The sequence below is a fragment of the Dasypus novemcinctus genome, chromosome 30 (genome assembly GCF_030445035.2).
Source record: "Dasypus novemcinctus isolate mDasNov1 chromosome 30, mDasNov1.1.hap2, whole genome shotgun sequence".
Lineage (NCBI taxonomy): Eukaryota > Metazoa > Chordata > Mammalia > Cingulata > Dasypodidae > Dasypus > Dasypus novemcinctus.
In genome coordinates this window covers 47443794-47454471 of record NC_080702.1, presented here as the reverse complement: position 1 = coordinate 47454471, position 10678 = coordinate 47443794, and the positions used below count along the sequence as shown (strand labels likewise).

General features: G+C 37.1%; 1 protein-coding gene across 1 annotated transcript; it reads left to right on the top strand.

The window, feature by feature from the left end:
• Window positions 1-9454: 9454 nt before the first annotated feature.
• On the top strand, window positions 9455-10408 carry LOC131276880 (olfactory receptor 7A10-like). The gene has a single exon (XM_058290461.2). The coding sequence runs from the start codon at window positions 9455-9457 to the stop codon at window positions 10406-10408; it is 954 nt and encodes a 317-aa protein (XP_058146444.2).
• The last annotated feature ends 270 nt before the right edge of the window (window positions 10409-10678 follow it).

Genomic DNA, 10678 nt, shown 5'->3' with positions numbered 1-10678 from the left:
TATTTAGTAACAATGCTGCTATATGTGTTCATCAATTGTAACAAATGTACCACATTAATGAAAGATGATGTTAATATGGAGAAGTGTGGGAGGGGGAGGTGGTGGACAGATGAGAATCTCCTGGTTGTTGTTTTTTTATTGTAACTTTTTTGAAACATAAAGCTTCTTTAAAAAGACAAATACAAAAAAAAATCCAACAATAGGTAATAGTAGTATTTTAATATTTTCATTAGTTGTAACAAATGTACCATAACAATACTAAGAATCATTAAAATGGGGTTAGAAAGGGTAGGGTATTTTTCTTTTGTATTACTGCAAATATTCTAAAAGTTATTGTGGTGATGAATGCAAAATTATATGATTAAACAGTCACAGATTGTACACTATGGAAAGATTCTATGGTGTATGAATAAAACTTTAAAAAAAATGCCAATACTACTTATAGTGATCTGTAAGCTTAATGTAATCCCTATCAAAATCCCAGGAGCATAAAGGAAGAAACAGAAAATTCAACCTTCATTCATAAAGAAGTAGAATTCACCAGGACAACTGAAACCCCTTAGGGTGTTATATTTGCACACTTCTCTCTTGGCTTGTTTAGACTCTGAACTGTTTGGCAGGGAAACACAGTACCTTATTCTTCTCTTCACTGCCAGATAGTAGTTGAAGCTTTACCATATCATATTGCTGAATGAATATTCATCGAATGTCTGAGAAAACAATATATTGTATGAGTTGAACAGATATTGGTAATTATGGGAGAGAAGAAGCAATTGGTCAAGAGGAAATCCTCTTGAGAAATGGTGGTTCCGTTTATAAGCAGAAACTTCAGAGGAGACGGTTTGGAAACCCAAGAAATTTTAGTCTATCCAGAATCTTTCTCCAGAAATAGAAATAGGGAAATCATTTTCGGAAACCTGGCAAAACTAGAGACTGACCTAAAGAGATATGACCTCCTGGGAAGTAGGTGTCCACTGGGATAAGAGAGGAAATGGAGTTCCAAAGCTGTCAAATAGGTCAAAATTTCAAAAGTTTTCCTTACAATTTTCTTTCTTCCCTCCAGATGACTAAATATCACAGGGAATATTGAGACAAAAGAATATTTCACTAATGTGGCTCTTGGGAATGGAATCCCTAATTGCTTGTAAACTCTAAAAGATTCCCCTTCCCTATATCAAATATATTTTTCTAATCTCTGATGAAGCAAAAACACAATTTGTCTTCTAGAAACCTCATGAGTGTTTCCATCTCTCTTTTCTTCCTGAGAACAGAACTTCCAACTTCATCCATAATTCACACAAGAATCTACATTTGTGAACTCAGACCCTGCCTCGATAATTTCAAAGTGAGTTACAGAATTTCACAGGTGCTGGGGAATGTATTTTGGGTCCATGATCCCATTTTTTTCTAGTAACTTTTAGTGAATCAACAGATAATGCCTGTAAGGAAAACTTAACATACACCATCCCAATTAAAATGTCATAGTGGAAATAGTGGATACACTAGATATCTCTTTTTACCAAGTTGCCTCCCTTAGCCTTAGCTCTCACACTTGGGTTGTCTCTCTCTCAGCAGCATTTTTCCTTGATTCACTCATTCTTCCTTCTCTACAATTGTTGAAAGTATTTTTCATTGCATTCTTTCTTTTTTTTAATACCCTCCCCCTTGTGTTTTTTGCATGCTATCTGCTCTCTGTGTCCATTTGCTATGCATTCTTCTGTGTCAATATTTATTTAATTTATTTCCCCTCAACCCATTCAGCTCACTTGCTCTGATCTCTCTCTCCGTTTGCTGCATAATCTTCTGTGTTTTTGCTTGTCTCCCTTTTACTTGTTATTGTATCACCTTGCTGAGCAAGTGCTCTGCTGGCCAGGTGGCTCTCTGCCATGTGTAGGTAAACCTGCCTTCACAAAGAGGCCCTGGGATGCAAAACCAGGGCCTCGCATATTATAGATGGGAGCCCAGCTGATTAAGCCACAGCTGCTTCCCCTTCATTCATTTTTTTTTCCTTTAGTCATTCAACAAATGTTTAGTAGTCAGTTACTTCATAAAAAGCTCTAAATATTTTTTTTGGAATAAAGAAATGGATAATATTTTGTTCTTCATATTAAAGAGATTGTATCCAAATGGGGTAATTGACATAGAAATGAGTATATCCAATGTTTAGACATGGCTCTGAAATTCTGGTTTACTGGGTCGAAAAGTATAGTCTCATCCCGTGGAGGATAGTGAAGGCTTAACAAGGGAGCTAATGATTGTACTGTGCTTTGAGGGAGGATTTGGAGTAATTCCAGGAGGAGAAAGTGGTAGAAGTAAACCAAGGCAATAGGGACACAAATGTGCAATCAATATAACAATACAATATGTGCAAGATTTGGTGAGGTTTTAAAATAGTTCTTGAGTTTGGATGAAAAATGAGGGCAGGGATGTAAAAAGGGGAAAATGAGCCTGGCCAGGTTGGCAACAGCCAGATAATAGAGATCCTTGAGTTTTGTCCACAAGATAGATATTTATGTTTGGATTAATTGGAAAGTCAGTGCTGGCTTAGAGATGTGTAATGATCATGAAAATTGCCCTAAGTTAAGTTCCCTCTGGGCCAATGTGACTATCACTGTTGTTAATACCCCACATTGATGATGAGGGATGAAAAATTGCACAGTTGATTTGGGAAAGGTGTGGGGAGTGAATCTGTGTGTGATTGAATCATAATGTTTAAAATAGTAGCTTTTAAATCTAGGCACAATGCTTGTCATTATATATTCATTATTTTATTTAATTATTTTCAGTTACTTTATGAAATCAGTGTCACTGTTGTGATTCAATTGATGAAGAATGTGAGAATTAGAACAATGTGCTATTCTTGTACATGTCATTTCATTGTATCTGGATTGAATCTTGAAATTCAATGTTTCAGGAGTAATAGAGTAATAAATTTACTCTATTAGAACAGTGTTAGATTTACAGAAAAATTGCAAGGATTTTAGAGATAGCTTCTGAGAACTTCTCACCATCTTTCTCTGTTCTTCACATCACCCATCCAAAATAATTCCTTGTAGTTACTTGTCATAAATTCTTAATCTCTTTGTGACTGAGACAGCTTCTCAGGTGCTCCTCATTTTTGATGACCTGGATACTTTTGAGGAGTGGAGGTCAGGGGTATTGTAAAGTATCCCTCAATTACAGTTTTCTGATGATCTGATGTTTTTTGAGGAAGACACCAGAGATAAAATTCCATTTTATCACATCGTATCCAGGGTGCGGCTTACCAGTACGACTTATCATTCTTGATGTTTAGGTTGATCAACAGTGTTTTGAAGTCCCTTCAGTGTAAAGTTCCTTATTTATAAGCCTTTCCATATATCACCTTTGCAAAGAAGCCACTAGTTGAAGCCCACACTTCAGATTGAGGATTTATTCTCCATGTTCTTGAGAGAGCAATATCTACATAAATTATTGAAATCCTCTGCTTAAGTGATTTGCCTCTTGTTATGTATAATTTAGTTATATCAAGATTGACTCATGACATATTTCAAACTTTGGTGTTTGATACAGTACTGCTTTTATTGCTGTTTTGCAATTTGCTCTACTTAGCCATCGAATCTTTTTCCAGTTTACCTTATTTCTCTGTACAATTACCCTATCACTGAGGGGTTAATGTTAGCACCAATTTACTTTTTGATACTACAAAATATACCATGTGCTACTTCCATTTTTCTTTCCTAGAAAGAGCAGTTTCTCTAAGAAGACATGTAATGGAGAGTGGTTTTAAATGCCAAGGTCTGGGCACTATCTGTGCTCCTTGCTACTGCAGCCTCTAGGCCCTCTCTGTGGAGTGTATATGAAATTTGTGTGTATACTAAGAAATGTACATGCTCATATCTAGTAATATGTATATAAAAAACCTTCTGTATCTGTATTCACCTACACATGAGTTCATACTGATTTGTCTACCTCTAATCCTTTATCACATAGAACATTTTGACCTCTTCCACTTGCTTATCTATAAGCACCCACTTTACAGTGGGAAAAATATTCCCTTAACTGCCATCTGTCTATGGATTTCTTGATTTTAGTGGACATGTATAAAAGTATTAGTACTGTTAATCCATACTCGGTGGAATGCTAATTTATCAACTAGATTACACTACATATGCACAATTTCTTTTGACTTCATTTTATATGTTCCATTCATAACCAATATTACTTTTACAGCATCTTTGCCCTCAGTCCCCCCTGTTGGCGCAAATTATCCTTTTTTATATAGTTAGATTTGCAAAAAGTATATTTTATCTGGGATTCCCTTGATCGTGTAATTAAATTTTATTTGCATATGTAAGGTTTACTCTTTGTGTTGTCAAGTTCAATGCATTTTAATAAATGTATAATAACGTGCATCTACTTTTACAATATTAAGCAGGATAGATTCATTATTCTATAAAGCACCCTGAGCTTCTATCAATTCAAACTTACTCTCTACTCAGGCAAGTAGTGAATATTCTATTATCCCAATGTTTTAACCATATCCAGAAAAAGATATAATTGATATCAGCATATGCAGCATTTTAAAATTGGTTTCTTTTAATTAGCAATAACCATTTAAGGTTCATCAAATATATATATTCGTCTGGAAGGAACATTTCACTTTATCTCAGTAATGTTCCATTTTATGGATATAGTACAGTGAATTTACCTTTTATCCTGTTGAGCAACCTCTTCATTGCTTTCTGATTTGGAAATTACAAATAAAGTTACTATAAACAATCATGTGTGTGTGTTTTTACAAACATAAATTTTCATATATATGCCTAGATGCACAATTGATGGATTGTGTGGTGTATTAGTCAGCCTAAGGGTGGCTGATGCAAGGTACCAGAAATCTGTTGGCATTTATAAAGCGTATTTCCTTGGGGTAGAAGCTGAGAACAATTATCAGGTTCTAAATAATCCAACTCAAGGTACTGTAAAAGGTATTTTCTCATCCAAAGTCTGTTGCCACGTGTTGACAAATTGGCATGCATTTTTTGAAAGGGTTCAGCCTTCCTCCTTCTTCTTAAGGCTCCATGGCTCCAATTTATTCTGAATTAAGGAACTGGCAAAAAGCTTGTCTCTCTTCATGGGGTTCATTTCTTTCTGGGCTGCTCTGGTCTCTTCACAAGGTCAGCTGCACAAGTCAGGATCATCTTTCTTCAGGGGATCACAAGATCCTGGCTGATGAGCTGTTTTTCTTCCTCTGTTTTCTTTTCTGTGTTTTCCTTCACCATGTGTTTACTACCGTGTGAAAGTCTATTTTACCCCAACCAAGGGGGTGGGGACTGAACCCTGCATGCCCTATTTACATACTCAAATAAAAGCCCTGATCTCGACTTAATTAAAAGTTAAACCTCTGAATTTAATAAAATCTACTATGCCCAGAGGAATAGACCAGTTTACAAACACAACCCAATGTGTATTTTTGAAATTCATAAGTAATATCAAAAATATGTATTTTTGGAATAATATGTAAATATTGTACATAAATAATGTAAAAATACTATCTTCATTTGTAAAAGAAACTGCTGAAGTGTCTTATGGCTGCAAAATTCTGTGTTCTCACTAGCAATTAATGCAAATTGTATTGCTACACATCCTCAAGAGCAATTGGTATTGTCAGATTTTAGCTTTTTATTTAAGAAGTGGGTACAGATATATTACTGTGGGATTTCTTACTTGCTTTGAATTTTACAATTATGATTTAAATATAAAAATATCAAATTTAATTAATTTTCAACTATGTAAGTTCCCTTGAACTTTTGTGAAGTTAAATTCTGGGAATTCTGCACATAGTATGAAAACATAAAAGACCGTAGAGCCTGTGTATATAATCTTCAGCACTCAAGCATCTTTGTAAACAAGGATGTTCAGCATGCCTCCCCTTTGAAAGGTATCCCTTCAGTTTAAAATATAATAAATATTATTCCTGTTAAGTTTGCTCCAGTGTCATTTGTAACTGAATGGCAAGAATTGACAGGACCAAGTACTAGTGAAGAATAGGAGGAATGGGACTCCCATAAAATGCAGATGAGAGGATCTATGTATAGAAATACCGTGGGAAGCTGTTTGGTAGAATTTACTATAGTTTAACACATTAATGCACTCTTATTCAGAACTTCTGCTATGGGTACGCACCCATGAAAATGGATATGTTTGAGAATGTTATAAGCAGCATTATTCCTGATGCCCAAAACTGAAAACAACCCAAATGTTACCAACAGTAGAACAGATACATAAATTATGTCATAATATGACAATGGAATACCACACAGGCATGAAAAAGATTGAACTACTAATGTTTGGAACAAAATGAATGAATCTCCTCTCAGGAATACTGTGGAGCAAAGAAGCCAGGCACCAATGAATGTTTATTGTATATTTCAATGCAAATAATATTCAAAAACAGGCAAAACTAACTTCCTGAAACAGGAGTCAAAGGATGACTATTATTTTCTTTAATTTTTTAATATAATGAACTTTTTTTAAAAGAGGTTTTATATCACAGAAAATTTAATTCAAAAGGATCCCCTAAGGGATTCACAGTTATCACCTCCCTCTCCCACATCAACTCCCTTTTTTTACATGTAGCTTTAAAATTTTTTATGTTGTATCTATAAAAGCCATTCATTTTAAAATGCACATTTAAAGAAATGACTCACTTGTGGTAAGGACTAACCTAGTTATAGTAATAATGTATAAAATAAAAGCATCACTGTGATATTTGTCAGCACTTCACACATTTAACAAATGCCAACTGCCATTGTTATAAGGTTTTTAAAGCCAAAATATTAAGCAAATCAGAATTTAAAAAACCTGAATTTTCACATGTGCATTCATTTTTGGCTGATGTTTAAAAGATTCCATATATAAAAAAACCTCAGCTCTGAATCAAAATAAATATTAAAACTTTTAAACCTTGTGACAAACTTACTCTACAGAAGCAAGGAAAACAGAGTAAATAGTAAAAGCAGTATATTTCTAGCATAGAAATCAAACAATTATATCCTTTTTCAGAATATAAAAGTCAGTGAGACAACATTTTAATAACACTGATCAAGTTATTTACTATTATTCAAGAATTTGCTTTTCAGTTTGTGCCTTTACCATGCATCCATCCATATATTTGGATTATAATTAAATTTCCACATCAAAAACATTTCATTCGGAATTCTAATCTTAAATATGAACAATAATTTTTGAAAGCACAAACAGTTTACAATAATGCTATCATTTAAATTTATATATTTCATTTGAAAGAATGATCTTACAAACAGCGTTTTTTTCCCATTTTTCCAGAATAAATGTCCCTCTGTCTAAAAGTTTAAATGACAATAAAAGAGACAGATTGAAGAAATCCATGCTTTTCATTTTTTTCATCAGGCATAGATAGGAACAGAGCCATTTGACATTGGAGCACCACCTTCCTTCCCAGTTGCAGTCTCAACAGACACAGAAGCAGATGAGAGTTTCTTTTTGTATGCTTACTTGGGAAGTGTGTATATTCTTAGCTTAGGATTCTGTTCGGATATTGCGGCGGCTTGCTCGGTCGGTAGAGGTGGGGTCTGGCTGCGGACGAGGGGTCGGTCCAGCTCTGGACGAGGGGTTGGTCCCGCTTTTGACGGGGGGTCGGTCCCACCTGGGACGAGGGATCGGTCCGGCAGCAGACGAGGGATCGGTCTCACAAGGGGTTGCGCGGTTCGGCTGACGGGGTCGCCCGGCGAAGCCGGCGACAAAGGGGTCGCCCGGCGAAGCCGGTGACGAAGGGGTCGCCTGGAGAAGCAGGCGACGAACTGGGGACAAGGGAGGCCAGGCCCTTGTCAGGGGCTCTCAGGACTGGAGGGCGCACGGCAGAAGAACTACCGCGGAGACAAGGTAAACACGCAAGTCCACTTTACTGAGGGAGAGGCAACAGTTTTATAGGGGCTGGGGAAGGCTGATTGGTCGAAGCCACGCCCTGTTCTGATTGGTTGCCGGCGAAAGGTCAGTGGGCGGTACTGGACGGGGGAGGGGTGGTGGTTAGGGATTGGCTGTCGCTGTTGCTGGGGGAAGGGGCAGGGTTTAGGGATTGGTGGCTGCTGTTGCTGGGGTGGAGGGCAGACTTGAGTTTCCCGCCCACGCCTGGCTGTTGCTGCTGTCGGGGGAAGGGAAAAGGGCGGGCTGGATTTTTCCGCCCATGCCTGGCTGTTGCTGCTGTCGGGGGAAGGGAAAAGGGCAGACTGGAATTTTCTGCCCTGCGCCTGCGCAGGGAGAAGGAAGAAGAAGGGTGCCGCCCCACAAGGCATCGGGTGGCGCCATCTGGGAGGAGGGGCGGCCGCGGAAGCATGGCTGCCGAGAAGGGGAGACCCGAGGGCACTCTGCGCCCATGCCGAGCTTCCTTCAGGGGTGGCGGTGAGTCCGACCAACCACCCTATTATGGGGGCAGCGGAATTAGGCCTACCGCGGCCGCTCCCCTGCCAGGCCAGCAAACCACACTTCAGCCCGAGGGGTGACCGCAGGATATTTTGAACATTTTGTAATGTTTTGCTTTCTTATTTTGGGGTGTTAAGTCTTCTTTGTATATTTGGATGTAAATCAATTAACTGATGTGTTTTTTAATTTTTTTTTCCAAATCTGTAGATTTTCTTTTCAGTTCCTTATCAATGTTTTGCAAAGAGCAGAAGTTTTACATTTGAACAAAAACAACTTATAAATTTTATTTTCTCATAGATCATGCTTTGGGTGCTTTATCTAAAAAATCATTTCCATAGCATGGGACCCTAAACATTCTCTATGTTTATTCTAGAAGTTTACCTTCATTTTAATTTTAAGTGGTTATGATTCACTTTGATTTAATATTTATGAAATTTTTACAACTTATGTTTAAGTTCCTTTTGTTTGGCATGAGTATATCCTATCGTTTTAGTACCATTTGTTGAGTAGACTATACTGTCTATATCAAATTGCCTTTGTCGTCTGTGAAACATTCACTGAGCACATTTGTATGGGTGTTTTATTCTATCTATTTTTCATGAGGATACTGTTTAATTAATGTGTTTCTACATTACGTGTTGCAATTAAGTCATATGGTTCTTACAACTTTGTTCTTATTCTTCACTGCTTTTTTCTCAAGGTACAAAAAGACTGCGCATTAGGTTTGTTTATGAAAATAAAGTCTGAGAGAATTTGTAGTGGAAAATATTGCCTGGGCATAGTTTTTTCCATTATGGACAAATATAGTTAGTCAACAAAATTTTCAAGGAGAAGCAGGAGCATTTGATTTCCCTGACATTCTTAAATAAGGAAATTAAATCTTTATAAAATCTATAAAAATATAATCTTAATTTGCTTACAAAACAAATCATTACATTTATTATATTTTTATGATTTCTGTTCATGGCTAAATTTGCATTATTCTGATATCTCTTCCAGGAATTCCATCATCTACATGGAAACAGAAAACCAAACATTTGTCTTAGAATTTGTACTTCTGGGGCTGTCAGAAGATACAGGAGTGCAGCCCCTCCTCTTTGGACTGTTCCTGTTGATGTACCTGGTTACCCTCACAGGGAACCTGCTCATCATCCTGGCCATCATCTCAGACTCTCACCTCCACACACCCATGTACATCTTCCTTTCTAACCTGTCTTTTACAGATATCTGTTTCACCTCCACCACTGTCCCAAAGATGCTGTTGAACATCCAGACAGAAAGAAAAATCATAACTTTTGAAAACTGCCTCAGCCAGATATTTTTGTACATACTTTTTGGACAAATAGATACCGCCCTCTTGACTGTGATGGCCTATGACCGCTTCTTGGCCATCTGTCAACCACTGCACTATATGGTCATCATGAACCCCCGGCTCTGTGGCCTCCTGCTACTGGCATCCTGGCTATTCAGTGTTTTGTATTCCCTTTTACAATGCCTAATGGTTTTGCGATTGTCTTTTTGTACAAAGTTGGAAATCCCCCACATTTTCTGTGAACTTAATCAGGTAATCCGACTTGCTTGTTCTGACACCTTCCTAAATGACCTAGTGATGTATTTTGCATCTGGACTTCTGGGTTTTATTCCACTCACTGGGATCCTTTTCTCTTACTCTAAAATTATATCCTCCATTTTGAGAATTTCAACAACTGAGGGCAAGCATAAAGGATTTTCTACCTGTGGGTCTCACCTCTCAGTGGTGACCTTGTTTTATGGTACATGTCTTGGAGTGCAGCTTAGCTCTACTGCTTCGCAAAACTCAAGGACAAATGCAATAGCTTCAGTGATGTACACGGTGGTCATTCCTATGCTGAACCCCTTTATCTACAGTCTTAGAAATAAGGACATAAAGCAGGCCTTTAAAAACCTGAGACACATTCTCTCTATAAAAGGATTCTTTTCCCAAGTTTAGAAAATTGCTCATGATTAATAGAGGCCAAAAATTGGGAGATACAAATATAAAATCTTTGTAAGTGAATAGAGATATAATCTGTTATTTGACTCATATCAGAACTCTATTTCTGTAATTTTTTTTTCTATAAAGAACACCTGTTTCTTTTTTTTTTATTATTTTACATCATGTGATCTTTCTTATTTTATATCCTGGAATCAGTATTGAAGGCAGAAACAACTGCCTGGATTTTCAATAATGAAAGATTCCATACATGTAAATCTCTCTCTA

Coding starts and splice junctions, on each gene's coding strand:
- LOC131276880 (XM_058290461.2), top strand. CDS start 9,455: ATGGAAACAGAAAACCAAACATTTGTCTTAGAATTTGTACTTCTGGGG.